Raw genomic sequence first — 16,830 nt, 5'->3', positions numbered from 1 at the left:
ATGTAAATGACAACATAGCTATTTAACAAGTTTGTTGTAATATCAAACAAGCAGGTAATAATTGTTTTACGGAAATGATGTCAAATACGTAACATTGCATGAGAAATGAGTATGTCAGTTAAAGTGTGCTGCTTGTTTTCATGCATGTCAGTTTGCTACATATACTTGCTTCCCTCAAGTCTACAGGAAAAAGGAAATACCAACAAAGACAAACATTTAGACAGTAAAATTAAGACAAACAAAAGATAAAAAAAAACACATTAAGCAGTTATCTTCAATATAAGAACAAAGCCAAAATAAATGAATCTCGTCGTAACGTAGAAACGTTGAGGGACACAATGTGTAGTGTTTCTTTGAATACAGATGTTGAGTTTTTGCATTTTATTATCTGGGTTACAATTAACAAGTAAACTTTATACAAAATATCATTCTGTGGCTTATTAAATTATTAAAAACGTGTTAAAACCACAATACGTAACGCTAATACTGCCGAATCCTTTAACATCGGTGTCTTTTTTTGCTCAGACAAACTTATCAATATAAATAACCTGGAACTATTTTACATGGGTTCTTCTCAGTATAAAATAATAAAACATGACATTTCATCTCATATGAGAGCAAAGCATTTGTCCAACACTTCCTTCAGTCAATTGTGCTTGTATCCATTCCTGCTGTAACTCTCAGTAGCAGCGAGCAAAACCTTATGAACATTTTTCGAGAGCGAGAAAATGGGAGGAACTACGTTTACATCATTTCCCCTTCGGATGGTATCCTGACCCGTCAGTGTTAATGATATGTTTAAATACATTCAGCCACCACTAAAAACACCCACATACAACAAAACGTAAAGATACTAATGACAAACCAACATTTATACAATATTTAAAAGTGCAATTTCCTCACATTTGGAGGCTGAATGCTGCTACTTTTTAGGTCAACCAATTGGTGTAAAGAGGACGGAACCTTTGAAAGGATGTTAAATTTACTGTACAGGCCAAGAAATTAGTGGCAGTGTTATTGAAATCAGAAGTATGAGATGGAAGGTAGTCAAATCTTTAACAGAACAGAAATATAATTAGAGATTTTCTTTATATCTTTGAAATAAATAAATTAGTAAAGATTTAATAAATAGAACCTACAGCTCTAAACAAACAAATCTCACCCATGTATCTGTTCTTGGAACGTGTTATTTATAATGCGAGGTGCGCATTGATATTGGTACCAAACATAATTTCGGCTAAGAGGAGAACAATTTCATAAGCAGCAACGATGCTAGATTTAGACTTCAGTTGCAAACACAAGTCGATTTTACGCCTCTCCAGATGTTCGAAGTATAATTCACTTCAACAACCTTCATTTTACAGCAAAAAATAATGGAAAACAAAAAACAAAATGATCGGAGTACCTTCCAGTAGACGTTAACTTAGCAAATTCACACTATACAATACATTCAGTGAGTGTCCTACTCGTAAAAATAATAATAAGCGGGGTGGAACATTTGTTACGTTTGGAGCGGAAATGTTTACGTTGCAAGTGCTATACAGTTACTCCTCAACACTGTCTTTGCTCCTCGCCCTAACAAACAACCACAGTAGTGCAACACTGCCAGTGCTCCCCTATCCTTAACACCAGTCTCTGAAATCCTCTAAAAAGAGCTTAAAAACTATCTGAAAATGTAATTTATACGATTGAATCCTTCTTAAAAAAGTTTATCGAAAAGCAGCCCTTAAAATCAGCACACTTTTTACGGCTAAAAATGGATAAAAATAACTATGTTAAAATACCGTTAGCTAAATACTGCAAATCTAGGGCTATTTGTATTTTGACTACATTTCCATACAAGTTTTTTTTAATCCTAAGCGATACATTGTTATATCAGTAGGTGTTTAGCAAACATCATAGTGAGTGTTTCTGTTTCCTACACCAGATTGTCGGAGAGGTTAAATGCCGGTGTGATAGAGGAAAAGAGGGAGGGTTGCTGTAGTGCAGAAGTGATGTTTAAAGGATGAGAGCTCTGGAAATGCAGGCGGTGGGGTTGGCGTTTAAGTAACGCCTGGCCTGCTCCGTCATGATCAGCTGATCCTCCGTTTTCCCAAAAACCACTGCCTCCCAATTGCTGTTGGTCTGTTGGATAAGAAAATAGGTATTTGAGATTGACCCAGTGTTATTATTGTTAACTAAAACTATTAATTATTCTTTCGTTAACTGAAAAAAGCTGAGATAATGTAATTTTTTTTTATTTTTATTTTTTTTATAAATGAAAGCTATATAGAAACAAACAAAAACTAATAAAAATGACATTTGATATTAAGAGTCATTGGCAATTATCTAAGTTCTAATAAAAAATAAAAATTAAAGCTATATAGAAATTTACTACAACTTAAATTAAAAATATAAAAATAAAAGCTAATTCAAAATATGGATAAATACTACAATAGTATATAAATAATACTAAAATAACACTGGTTTGTCCACAAGGTTCAAAGGTCTCAAATTTGTGTATAATGAAGAAGAAAAAAACAAAATTGTTGACCTATTGAATAAGAACATAGATATTTGAGTTTGACCCCGTGTTGTTATTGTTTACTAAAACTATGATTTTTGTTGTTAACTGAAATTAAGATGAAATAATATAAAAATTATTAGATTAAAATTATTCATTTAAAAACTTAAAAAAAAAAATACTTTCTTGGAAACTACCTTAAAGTTTAAGTTCTAAATTAAACCTATATAGAAATAAATATCTATAATAAAAAAAAAACACAAAAGCACATATAAAATTAAAATATAAATGGCAATCCAAAATAGTAAATACAAATCTAGTATGTAAATAATACTGATTTGTCCAAAGGTCTCATGTTTATAACTAAAATTTCATTGAATTATAAAAATTTCTGAGGATTATTTGATGTAATGAGGGTTAATTATTATGTGTTAACTGCAACACACTCAATATAAGGAGATTAATGTAATCAAGAGATGGTCAGGGAACAAATGAGTAAATTACCGGAGTTGGTGTTTGGTAAGGTGGGCTCCTTTGGGTCATGTTTTCTCTCTTGCCCTGTGGGCTAAGGGAACATACTAATGAAAGCGAATCCTTCAGTGATCTAGGAGAGCAACAGTTCTCCTCTCTCTCTGTCAATGGCATCATGAGCATGGATCTGGTCAACAGGCCGTCACTGTGAGACTATGTGGAAAAAGAAGGGCGAAGATGGTGGGTGAAGAGGGAAAACAAAATGATTGTAAACTCAAAACAGAAAAGTTAGTGGAGTAGGATAATGGTCTTACCACAGCATTGTTGTTAATCTGCTGTTGGGGAAACAGCTGTACATTCAAACAGTCTTTTTCCCAGTTGTCCAATACCAGAGACTTTCTCACTTTCCTTGCAGGAGCTTCCATCTGCTGTGAACACCAAATGACACAGTTTAAAAATAAATACGAGTGTTTGATATAAGAGTTAACATAAGATAAAACCTTCTGAATATTTAAACTAAACCTATTTGCATGACTATGAAAAGAGGTATGTAAGAAAGTGGCCAGTACCTCGTAAGATCTATACTGAAGTTGGTTCTGCACTTGTGTGAAGATGTCAGCCCCTGTTTCCTCTTTCAGAACCTCTCTGATGTCCTCCTCAAGAAGTGCCAGAGGCTGGGGCTGAACACACCAATGTAATATATCAAAATACAAATTAGCACTGAATAAACACATGAAGAATCTTGTGAAACCTGTCAAGTCATATTTAACCTTAAAATAAAGAAAAATAAAACCTGTTTTTAGAACCATTAAGATTTTTTTGCATTGTGACATTTTCAGGACAATTAAGCATCTCATACATAATTCTAATCAGGGTTGTTATTGTTAAAGAAAACTAATAAAACTATTTAAAAACATCAACTGAAATAAACCTGAAATAAAATCAAATATAACTAAAAAAAAATCAAATATAACTAAAAAAAACTTAGAGTCAACTAACTGAAATATACAGAGCCCCTAAGGGTCCCCTGGTGGTGGAAAAAAATGAGATGCAAGAGAACGCAAAAGCATTGCCAAATTATTTTTACTCACATCCTATATAGTTTTCTTCACCATGTCTCTAGTTCTAGAATTACTAAAACTAAAATTGAAATAAAATATACAATAATTGATTCTAATGAAAACTAAAAAGTAATATGAAAAATAAATATATATATATATATATAATTATAAATTAAATAATACATTTAATATATAGAAATATTCAATTATAAAATAAATAAAAAAACATTTATGTAAAATTGTCTTTATACATGAAACATGTATTTGTTGAACTGCCTTTAATTTATGCAGATTTTATCAAAAATAAAGGTGTATTACAGTATTAGGAATCTAATGAAAGTCATCATTACAAAAAAACTTAACAGTAAAACACCCTGGGCCCTATCTTGCACTCGGCGCAAATGACTTTGTACACTGACGCATGTATCATTCCTATTTTGCACCCGCGCAAAGCGGACTTTTCCCTCCACAGACGCACGTCGGTTAACTAAGAAATACACTTGCGCTCCCCGGGGCGGTTCAGCGCAAAGAGGAGGCGTGTTCCGGCGCAAACTTTCCCTCATGCTATTTTGCTGTTCTATAAAACAATTGCGCCACTGACCAGAAAAAAAACTAGTCTAAAGTCAGTGGCGCGTTGCGCGTTGTTCATTATGCTATTTTAAGGGCGCATGCTTGGCCATAATCAATGTAGCGTGTGCACAACGCGCATACACGTTGATTCTCTCATCTAAGCAGCAGTTTTCATTTTTGCAAATCATACATTATTACGATAGATAGATAGATAGATAGATAGATAGATAGATAGATAGATAGATAGATAGATAGATAGAAAATTTATTATAAAAGCATGTAGCTTACACATTTACCCAAATTATCATACGCCTGTTTAACAGAAGTTAATTTGGGTGGGTTTCTCCATCCCCAATGTCACTTCTCTGACGAGAACGCTGCTCTCCTCGGCTGTGAACCGCTCCTGGCGCGCGCCTGGCAAATCCGCCGTTATAATAGGAATCCGCTTTAGAACAAGCGCACCTGCTCTTAAAGGGAATGTGAGATGACGCTCTGATTGGTTTATTTCACGTTACGCCCAAACCACACCTATGAATAATGAAGCTACTTCAGGCCAACCCCTTTTAGATTTGCGCCAGGCGCAAGAGGCATTTATCCCGCCGGGAAAATAGCAACAGCGCCGGGATCCGCCCACAAAGTTACTTGCGCTTTACGCTTTGACACTTGCGTTTCAGATCGTTAAAATAGGGCCCCCTGACACATAGTAATGAGAATTTTGGGGTAAAATGTGCTTAATTGTCATGAAAAATATCACAACGGTACATATAGGCTTATTTTATGTGTATCTTGCTGTAGCATTTTTTAAAGCAATTTACAGATTTACGAACAGCTTGCGCCAACGCAAACCCTCTTTTGGTGTTAATAAACTACTGTCGGAATTTACTAAAGACACACAGTGAAAAATTTGTGAAATTGCGCGCTCACTCTAATTTGCTAGTTTAGTAAATCTGGCCCTACGACTTACCACCATTCTTAATGGGCCATGCATCTTCTCCTGGGCAGCCAAGGCATTTTTGAAAGGGGTGGGTGTTCTTGGAGTGTGGATTATAATATTCTTATGGAGTTTCGGGGTCCTAAAACTGTGAAGACAAAATACTATTAGTTATTTCTTGATTCTGAGTTTGTCAGCTCGTTATTCTCAAACAGCAGATGTGAAGAATAGGCCCTGACCCTGCGTTCTCCTTCTGGTGTTTTGGTGTGGTTTCTCTCTGGTGGGGTGTATTGAGGAGGCATTTCTGTCCACATACTGGAGTGGATGTAAGAGCAGGATTGTCGAGGCTCAAGGGCTCACCACCGGACACGTTGAAAAACTAAATGAAAAAAAGTTCAAGTTTGAATGAATCCACATATTTCTGTGCTTTAAAAGTTATGAAATGTTATACATTTACCCATACCTGAGAGGGGGAGAATGGCAAGCCTTTGACAGGGGTGTTTTTTGGTGAGTTCCCGCTGTTGTCTATAAAAGAACAGCAGTTCCTTTCATCTGCAGGTGACTGATCCTCTCTCTCTCTCCTCTTCTTTCTTATCATGGAAGCTGGTTGAGAGCTGAATCTGTTGGAAAGAGCCACAGACTTGCCCTGGCTAACTGCAGCACACTGCCTGCTCATCACTGGGACAGTTGGAGCATTTATTGAGTAGGCAAGGCTTTCTGCGCACCTCTCCTCAGTGGGGTTAGCGTGTTTTGGGGAGGAGCCTCTCTCGGAAAGATCAAAGCTGGTCACATCACTCCAGGCCAAAGGGTCCTGCAGCATCAACACGCACAAATGATTCCATTACTTTTCATTAGGTGGTGAATAAAAACTGCATCTTTGATGTCATTTTACTAAACTAAAGAACTAAATTTACAATGCCTATTGAGTAAATTATGTGTAAACAATACCGATATTAGTAAAGTTTTTTTTTTTTTTTTGTTAGAAATACAGTGAAACATATATACATGAAATCTATAACATATATAACTTCATACCTAACCAAAGTAAATACTGCCTATAACATTCTTTAAGAGTGAAGTGTATAATGTGCCACAACCAAGACTAAATACAATTTCAAAAACAATTAATTTACCAATTATATCTTACAGGTACTTATTAGGTAGGTTTTACTTATAGGTACAGTGCCGTATCTGTTATCGGACAAAATTATAGTTTTCATACATTATAATCCTGTGAAAATTCACTTGTATTCTTTAAATTATAATACATTTTCAGAATACATATATATATATAATATATATATATATATATTCTAACCTTTTAAAAAATCTGCAAAAATCGAACCTTTTATTGAAGTAAAAGAATTGAAAGTGGGGGGGAAATCACATTATGAAATAAATTGGGAACGTTGGGAACAATTATTTGCCCCCTGGGAACAAACCATTCCTCCATACAGAATCTTTCCCGATCCTTCAGATTCCCAGATACATGTTGGCGCTTCTTCTCTTCAGTTCAGCCCACTCATTTTCTAAAGGGTTCAGGTCTGGGGACTGGGATGGCCAGCCCATTTTTGTTTTGATTTTGATGTTTGATTTTGGATCACTATCCTGTTGGAAGATCCAAACATGGCCCATTATAAGATTTCTAGCAGAGGTTGGCAGCAAACACTTAATATGGGTTTGGTTCACACAGGGATAAAAAAGTACCACATGTGTAAAACGATGCTGTATCTTTAAGGCTGTGGGCCTAATTTTCTGCCAGAGGACATCTTGTTCAGATACATGGCATCATGGATTCGATCAAATACCAAAAGATAAAAAATCAAAACCTGACAACCTCTGCTAGAAATCTTATAATGGGCCATGTTTGGATCTTCCAACAGGACAGTGATCCAAAAACAAACATCAAAATCAAAACTAAAATGGGTCAATGAGCACAAAACCAAGCATCTGCAATGGCCATCCCAGTCCCCAGACCTGAACCCTATAGAAAATGAGTAGGCTGAACTGAAGAGAAGAAGCGGCATCATGGATCTGGCAATCTGAAGGATCTGAAGAGATTCTGTATGGAGGAATGGTCTCTGATCTCTTGTCAGTTGTTCTCCAAACTCATCAGGCATTATAGGAGCAGACCAAGAGCTGTTATCTTGGAAAAAGGAGGCTGCAAAAAGTATTTAATAAAAGGGGGAAAATAATTATTCCCAACTTGTTTTGGAGAAAAACATTAATGTGATTTTCCCCCCACTTTCAATTATTTACTTCAATGAAAGGTTAGATTTTTGCAATAAAAAAAAAATATATATCAAAAGGATTAACAATGCAGATTTATTTTTTACAGCCATCTTTGATCATATTTACCAAGGGGACAAATAATTCTGACCAGCACTGTGTATACTATATATACATATATATATATATGTATAGGGATGTATAGGGGTGGTGATGGCGCAATGGATAAGACACATGCCTTTGGTGTGAGAGACCCGGGTTCGAATCCATTGTGAGACACCAATGTGTCCCTGAGCAAGACACTTAACCCCTAGTTGCTCCAGAGGCGTGCGACCTCTGACATATATATAGCAATTGTAAGTCGCCTTGGGATCTTGTAAGTCGCTTTGGATAAAGCGTCAGCTAAATGAATAAATGTAAATATATATATATATATGTGTGTGTGTGTAATTCTCTGCTTACTGAGTCAATGAGCTCCATGGTCTCTGCAAACTCTGGAATAGTCTCTAGTGTGGACAGCACAGCACTGGCCTCAGCAGCCAGGAACTTGCTAGGAGAGAGAGGCAGAGGCATCCTAGCAGGCTGGCCCTCCTCTAAACGGCACAGCTCCACCCCTCTGTCATCCACACTCTCTGTGGTGGTGACCGTATCATCCGGCAGGCCGTCTGACCAGCTGGAGTAGCTCTCTGGATTCTGTATTGGACCAAACCATTGAATTCAGTAAGAGAGTTTATGATAAGAAAAGACCAAAGGGAAACGATAAACTGCAGTGATGTGGAGGGGAGCGTTAAACTGAAAAATCAAACACACATCTGTGCCAATAAACCTATACTAATAATATCTGAGTTTATTACTTTTTGACCATAAGCTAAAATCTCTGGTAAACATTCAAGATATTAAGGTAACGATATTATTGTAATGATAACAGTTGGTTTGCCGACTATTGACAGGGAAACTGTGAATAATTAATTAAATTTCATTAACCTACTAAATGTATTTAGAACAGAATGAACTCACAAGGAAAAAACATTTAGAAAATGCAAATATATAATAATAAATTAACTGTGCCAATTTATTATATTAATATGATTTTTTAAAGATAAGATTTTATAAAGATGCAGAAAATAATATAAATAATAAATAAGCGCAATAAAACAAATATATATTAAAAACATGCTTAGTTTTAGTAAATAAAAGCACACAGGAGGGTGTGAGGCAGGGAGGCAGTGAAGGCGGGCAAGATTTACTAAGCACAGCTAGAAATTAAGGTATGTGGGAGTAAGATGGGAATGGAGGGATCAATAGAACACTATTCTACGCGCACACACAAGTGTTTCTTACACGAGGGCCCGACTGTCTTCTGACTTCACTCTCAGTTGACATTAGCAACAGCTCTAGCTCCTTAATTCTTTTCTCTTTGTCTGGGTCGTCATGGCACGGCTGTGAGGAAGAAGAATCAGGAGGAAGAGGCGGAAAGAGAGACTGAGACAAAGTTTACTGACAATTTCACGAGACTTTTATGAGGTCCTGAATTTCACCAAGCAAAACCACCCAGGATGCTGATGTAGTTTATATTCAATGTATTAGATTAGATTAATGTCAATACATTTTAATTTAAATTTGTATAATGGCATTGGTGAAATTCAGATATGGATCAGTTTAAAACACCACACCACACACATGCAGATTAAACAATTACCAACAAACATGAGTCGGTTTTTATTTATTTATAGAAAAGACAAACATACTTCAGAAAGCAGAAAGTTCAGAGATACAGAGGAGACTGAAGCATGCCGTGAGAACCGCACCATAGGACTTACCGTCATAAAGCTAGAGATCTCGACACTTATGTTTTCCATACATTGGTCGCTTTGTGAACCATACGGATATCTGGGCGGCTGCCAATCAAAAACAATATGAAAGCTTGTATGTTTACTGAATACTTTATATCTAATATTTATTATATTAAGTATAAAAAGGGATAAACAGATACATTCTGTCCAATCAAAAAATAAATGGATGACAAATAAAAATTCTATACTATTTTGTCTAAATAAATTTAAAATAAAACACTTAAAACTAAAATCAGTCATTTTAAATTATCAAGTGACTTTAGACATCACAACATTATAATATACAGTATAAAAATGGATATTCATTTTCATGAAATTTAACAAAGATTACATTTAAAGTGTTATTAAACTATTAGTGTTTTAAAATATTAACATTAATTGAGCTTTAGATGACAGCAGAGGAAATCTAAATGCAAAAAACTAGCAGGGAAAACTAGCAAGCATAATTAATATTGACCACTAGCAAAATACATTAAAATAACTCTAATTTCACCAATATGGAATCAATATATTGTGCATCCCTAAATATAAATTATTATCTATAAAATCACTGGTAGCATGGTTTAGATAAACATTCTACAACATCTACAAAAAATAAGTATGCCACACACTTTATGATACCGATGCAAACATAGTATTCTTGTGAGTGTTATCACCTGTGATTGGCTGCTCATGATCAGTTGATTCTGGCCATGTGAATATTCCACAGCTTGGCTGGATTTGGGCCGTTTCTTCTGGCCAAGGTCACTTCTGTAGCTCTTGCTGGCCTCCTGCAAGTAACCCTCATGTTCCACCTTCCTGCGCATGGTGGAGTTCCAATGATTCTTAATGGAGTTGTCTGTCCTATAAACGTACAGTAAGGTAAATGTCATTCTCTGGCCTACACAAGAACACTGGTATTCTTCAATATTCTGTATAGCTTTCGAGTAAAAATAAGAGCTTTTTACCTTCCAGGCAGCAGCTTTGAGATCTCAGCCCAGCGATTGCCCAGACGTTTATGTGCTTCATAGATAATTCGATCTTCTTCCTGGGTCCAGGAGGATTTCTTTACTTCTGGGTTGAGGTGATTGTGCCAGCGCTCTCGGCACTGTTTGCCAATGCGGCCCTGTAAGTGCTTGGCAATCACTGACCACCGTTTGGGTCCATACTTGTGAACTAACTCAATCACCTGTGGAGAGGTCAGAAACAAAGTACGGCACTAGGGTTATAAAATATCTTCTTCATTTGGAACTCCATCCATATGAATAGTTTTCCAAAATCTGTAAGGATGAACTGTAAATTATTGAATCTTGGCCAAATAAAAACAGTCAACCCTGGTCGCTGAGCTGACGTAAAATTGGACAAACTGATATCCCCTCTATTTCAGCTAAACTAAATTCTAAACTATAGATTGCACATTTACATCATGATATTCAGTACCTTTCAAAAGTCTGGGGTCAGGCAGATTTTTTTTAAAGAAATTAATGTTTTTTTATTCAACAAAATGCATTAAATTGATCAAAAATGATCTAAATAAATGCTGTTCTTTTGACCTTTGTATTCATCAAAGGATCCTGAAAGCAATTGATCAGTTTCCATAAAAACATTAAGCAGCACAACTGTTTTCAACATTGATAAAAAAATTAATTAAAAAAAATGAGCAGCAAATCATCATTTATATTAGAATGATTTCTGAAGGATGATGCTGAAAATTCAGCTTTGGAATAAGAGGAATAAATTGTATTTATACTTAAATGTTATGTTAAATTGTAATAACATTTCACAATATTACTGCTTTTACTGTATTTCTGATCAAATACATGCATCCTTTATGAGCATAAGAGACTTTCAAAATCATTTAAAAAATCTGACTAACCCCAAACCTTTGAACGGTAGTGTATATACAACTTCAGTTTTACATTACCATTATGTAATGAACAGGGCAGAAAGAAACCTCTCGCATTTATAACAGCATCAGTTCTTCTGGAATGTTGTCAAAAACAAAAGATTTCAATTCTATGGGTGGTAGAGGAGGAGGACAATGACTTTTGCATTCTAAAACTCAGAATCAAAACTAAGAGATCATCACACCCCTCCTAATCCTACATCTATCGCCATTTATCCATCCATCTCTGTCTTGCTCTGAGGACACAGAACACCCAGCTCGTCTTACCCTCTGATCCTCCTCTTTTGTCCAGGGTCCTTTCACCAGCTCCGGGTTGAGCACCTTTTGCCAACGGTGCTGACATTGACCATCTGTCCTTGTCTACCAAAGTGCAACAAAATCCCACATCAACACCTGCAGCTAGTACACATACACCTATAATAACATCTTTACTAACACAAAGAACTGTCACTAATAATACAACATAAATTGAACAATTGTTCTGCTGTAATTCTATCTAGTCTTTTAATTTGCAACAGTATTTTCAGTCTAAAGTTAGAACTTGATACGTGGCTCACCTTTTGCCTAATCTGTGTAAAATAGATTTGTTTTAAAGGTACACTATGTGACTTTTAGCGCTCTAGCAGTTAATAAACAAAACTACATGCATCTTGCAGAAGAACACTGTAGCCGGAGCTACTTTCTCTCCGTTTATGACGAGTTACACAGGTACTGGGCTAGTCCGCAGCGGTTGGCATCCCGCTCAGTCTAAAATAGCCTGAATATAAACACTTATGATATGCATACTGAAGTTTTGGAAGATGGATTCATGATGTACTCACTTATTATATGCATTTATTAACAACAAAAATTACATAGTGTTCCCTTAAATGTTTTAAATTTTATTTTAATTTAAAATATTTCAGAAGACACTTCTGAAATTTAGTTCTTCCATAGAAAGATAATAAATATGTGAAAAAGTAAGTAATTCACTTTACAACTAGACCAGTTTTTAACATTCCAGCCACAGGTACACAATTTTAAAAACACTTTCAAAGTCATGATTTAGCATCTGATTCAGTGAGTTACTTACTGGGAAATAATTGGCAATTAATTTCCAAGCATCGGCTCCGTGTTGCTCAACAAGCTTCTTTAGCTTCTCATCCTGTTTGTGAAACAGAGATCATGAAGTTTTCCATCTCAGAAACAACTAGTCCGCTGTGACAGACAGCACTAAGAGCACTGTAGCAATTCCCACCCCTTCCTGTTTCATCATTGAAACCCAAGGAGTAAGTATGATCTCATTTCAACTAAAAATAGCACATGTGGGATTGGTTGCAAATTAGAAATTCATGTATTAAGTACCTCATCCCGGGACCATTTAATTTTGCACAGGGTCTTTTTAGAATTCTTGGAGTCCCTGCTGTCAGGATCTGTAGAATGACGTTCATCATCCTCATCTTCACTGCAGCCATTAAACACAAACAGAAACACACACAGTCAAACACTATTAAAAGAAAAATATCTATTCTGACCCAAACCATTGAACAGACAAGCTTGTTCAATCATCTGTAAATACAAAATGCAAACAGTTTAGTAACGCTGCTAGCTTGTTAAACAGGACATGCCTGAGTATAATTAGTCTGCAAGTAAGCAAAACAAGCAACAAAATGAATTCCAGAAGTATTCAAATTATTCAAGTGCATTAGTTTTTGCATTCATACATACATGTAAAGATTTTTGTTTTTATTTGAATATATATTATGTTTTCCATTATCCTAAAGTCTACCCATTAAAATACATTTAAAAAAAATTTAAGAAAAAAAATAAGTTATTTTCACACAAGTAACTCAAAGTGACAGTTCAGCCTTCAGCCTATAGCCTTGTTGCCTGGTAACATTTCACCAATGCAGTGAGGTAGAGTTTTTAATCAACACCATGTACTGGGTAGTTAAGTCTCCCTGGGATACCAGAGCACAAACTTAATGGAAAACCATTTATCCAATGCTTAAGGTGACTACCAACATACACGAAGCTCAAGCCTTAACCTATTTGTTGTAAAGCTAAAAGATTCTAGAAGAACAAGGAAGGAAGTCTGCTCATTAAAGAAATATGCAACAGCTCATTCAACCAGAATGCCTTGCTGCAAAGTCTAAAGTTGTGAGGAAATGTGTTTAGGCTAAAGTCCAACTTTGACTAAAGTGGTACAAATATGGAAGTCCAAAATCCTTCTTGCTGCCAGTCTGCATGTTTATCATTGAAACATTGGCTCTCTGTATTACAAGCCACCAGATGAAAGGAGTGTTTCATCTAAGAAACATTTAAGAAACATGATTTAGTATGACCTCCACCCTCAAGGAAGGGGTGAGGTGATAAACAAGCCCATTTTACTTCAGAGGTGATTTGCTTACATCATTCAGTCAGGAGGCAGACCAAACTGACCAAATCTGTACATACGACAAATCCACTCAGTCAGATTAAGGCCTTCAGCTGGTCATCTTTTTGAAATTGGATTCAGATATCTTCCATTAATGTCTGACACAGAAATTTACACAAACTTTCCATAGACATAATGATTTTTAAACAGTACAAACTGTATATTCTCTCCCCTTACACTAACCCTCCCCTTAAACCTACCCATCACAGAAAACTTTCTGCTTTTTTACATTTTCAAAAAAGTATGATTTATAAGCTGTTTTCCTCTTGGGGACCAACAAAATGTCCCCACAAGTACATGGATTTCAGATATTGCCATCTTTGTGGGGTCATTTTGTCCACATAATGTAGGGTTTACCAGGACACACACACACACACACACACACACATTAACATCTTCGTTCATCCATAAATAACATCATGGTCATGTTTGTTTAGGCACAGCAAGCTGTATGTCACCATTCTTCATAAGCATCATCGTTTGGAAAATCTGACTCACATAGTTTTATAAACCAAACTAGACGTGAATAAGTGTGCAAAGCATTTTGCACAAGATGAATATTCTTACTCCTTTATTATTATTCTAATCCACATTAATATATAAACTCATATTTATTGTGTATCTCTATAAACACAAATCCATTTTTACAGCTAACCAACTTAATATAAGTTTTTGTATATTAATTTCCAGTAACTGTAAAAAAAACAAATTCCTCCAAAGTCCCTCTAAATCATGGCAAATTATAAACTTACAATACCTTTTCAGATTTATGTAAGTGTAAAAATATTTCAAACATTTGCAAATGTTTACAAAGAGTAAGATACAACTGATTAAATATTCTGCTTTAGTAATTAGATTTTTTCCTACATAAATGTTATGTTAGTAATCTGTAGTTATTATGTAATGCCCTATTAAGGCATCAGTACCCAACTGTTTCATCTAATACCATATAATCCTCTAAAGCTGGAACACTTGCACCTTCCCCCATTTCTGTTTTGTGACCACTTTTACTTGAAGATTAATTTAAAATAAATTTAAAGTAAGTTAAATTAAATTACAAGTTTACATTTTAATTACAATTTAGAATTTAAAGTACATTTTATTTACTTGGGGCCAGTTTCGTTTAATTTTTGGACTAAGATTACTTCAGAAATTATAAAATAGCCGGTTAGCATGCTAGTTGACTCCGGCTGTACTGTTCAGTTCAATAGAGAATGATCTAGGACAGGCTAACCGCTAGCATTCAGGCTAACACAATACACTTATCTTAAACATTCGAAACTGTTGCATGATGAAACATTATGGCAGAACTAGCAATAAGAACTATGTTTTTTAAACACGAGTCAGTATTTAACTCATGATCAACCTCGTTGATCAGCAGGTGCAACGTGATGCGTCATAGGGACCTGTCATTTCATGTTAAATATCATAATTTAATAACGTTTTAGATTATATTGTGCAATTGAATTCTTAATTATTGTTATTTTTAGCTTCAATGTTGCCATAGCGATTTCTGTTGTGATACAAATATTAGATATATACTATACATGATATACACGATCTCCCGATGTTTTAAGCTGGGCATCAACATACGATCTGTAAGTTACATTTATACACATTCCATAAGATAACAATTATTATTCTCATTTAATTTAAGATTGATTTAGCTTTTTATATTTGATTTAGTTAGCAAGGCACTGAATAAGATCCATCATCTCACCTGCGAGACTTCATATTGGGCATGTCAACTGTGTTCAAATCCAGTTCTTTTCAAAAGAAAATGTCTTTAAAACATCCAATGTTGCAATTCTTCTTGAAATCAAAACACACAGATTACTTTTATCCACACATGCCACTGTCACATATGGGTATATTTTCCGCAAAAAGCTTCAGATCCGTACAGTCACATCCCCGAGAGCCCTAATGCAATAAATATGAGACAATGAAAAGTGTCCTTCCAAAATTCTTATTATTAAATAATAAAAGTAAAAAATAGAAAACTTCTAACTTAGTGCGATCTCAAAATGGTAAAGGAAGAAAATCCATAAATATAACTCTGTGTTAGTCTTGTCCGCACTGAACACACACCCCTCTGTGTACTGTCACTCTGTACTGTGTTCTCAGCGCGTGTGTTTTTTTCCACTCTTTCTGTTTCATTTTTTGTCCATCCCGCCGAATCTCGCGCCCAGCCTTCTTCCGGAAACGGGTTTGAATCTGCGCACGCGGCCTCGCCGCTGATTGGTGGAAAAGGGTAGGCGGAGCAGCGCGCTCTTGTTGTTGAACAGCAACTGGACTGTGACACTCGCTGACGCCCTTTTTATTTGCATGCAGCTAGAGGTTTTACTTATTGCTTAGTATGTTTACTGCTGAGAACTTTTCATATTTAAATAAACCAATTGAAATATATATAGTAGCGCTTTATTGGCAGGGTTTGAATATTATAATGTAAGTTACATAGCACTGCAAAATAAAACTGATCTCATTGAAAACGTCACAGCGTTTTCTTATTATAAGCCCATGCTGCCCTCTTGCGGATATTTTGTGATTTTATTTTGCCTTTGGAGGATTAAAAAATTTGAATAAATATCTGCTTTGTTTGCCATAAAAATGTTAGTTTGTTAAAAAATACTATAAACAGGTTTACGAAAAACAAACATATAAGGGACTTAGCATGTAACAAATATTATTAAATATGGCCTTGCCATGTTACATGTTTTTTTCTATTTTAGTTATGATAAATTCCATTATTTTACATATAATAATATAATATAATAGGACTTTTCAGCAAAAAATTCAAAAGTAAAACAAATATGAAACAAAACCATTCAAAAATATAAAAGGCAAGATACATATATATATATATATATATATATATATATATAAAGTAAATAAAATAAAATGTTACAACTAC

The 16,830-nt window shown here is 35.1% G+C and overlaps 1 protein-coding gene across 2 annotated transcripts; it reads right to left on the bottom strand.

Annotated features, from left to right (window-relative positions):
- Positions 1-370: 370 nt before the first annotated feature.
- Positions 371-16,036, bottom strand: mybl1 (v-myb avian myeloblastosis viral oncogene homolog-like 1). 2 transcript variants are annotated; one of them, XM_056248969.1, is made up of 16 exons: positions 15,640-16,036; positions 12,848-12,947; positions 12,576-12,647; positions 11,771-11,863; positions 10,566-10,786; positions 10,275-10,461; positions 9,586-9,663; positions 9,107-9,205; positions 8,228-8,458; positions 6,000-6,347; positions 5,776-5,915; positions 5,570-5,684; positions 3,544-3,654; positions 3,289-3,402; positions 3,008-3,187; positions 371-2,124 (listed from the first exon to the last, which is right to left on the bottom strand). In XM_056248969.1, the coding sequence occupies exons 1-16, from the start codon at positions 15,660-15,662 to the stop codon at positions 1,999-2,001; spliced, it is 2,238 nt and encodes a 745-aa protein (XP_056104944.1). In that variant the 5' UTR covers positions 15,663-16,036; the 3' UTR covers positions 371-1,998. The 2 variants fall into 2 exon arrangements, with proteins under 2 accessions (XP_056104944.1, XP_056104945.1); XM_056248970.1 differs by lacking the exon at positions 9,107-9,205.
- Positions 16,037-16,830: the final 794 nt, after the last annotated feature.

Source organism: Rhinichthys klamathensis, unplaced genomic scaffold (genome assembly GCF_029890125.1).
Source record: "Rhinichthys klamathensis goyatoka isolate OS25496 unplaced genomic scaffold, OSU_Roscu_1.1 h1tg000059l_1, whole genome shotgun sequence".
Classification (NCBI taxonomy): domain Eukaryota; kingdom Metazoa; phylum Chordata; class Actinopteri; order Cypriniformes; family Leuciscidae; genus Rhinichthys; species Rhinichthys klamathensis.
Note: the sequence above shows the minus strand (reverse complement) of the source record. Positions and strands in the feature narration are given on the sequence as shown.

What these genes read in the sequence shown, in the direction of transcription:
- mybl1 (XM_056248969.1), bottom strand. Translation starts at nt 15,662, where the DNA reads ATGCCCAATATGAAGTCTCGCAG. An exon ending in TCAAAGCTGCTGCCTGGAAG is followed by an intron (nt 10,462 to 10,565) that starts GTAAAAAGCTCT and finishes GTACGTTTATAG; the next exon opens with GACAGACAACTCCATTAAGA. An exon ending in AGATTAACAACAATGCTGTG is followed by an intron (nt 3,188 to 3,288) that starts GTAAGACCATTA and finishes TTTTCCACATAG; the next exon opens with TCTCACAGTGACGGCCTGTT.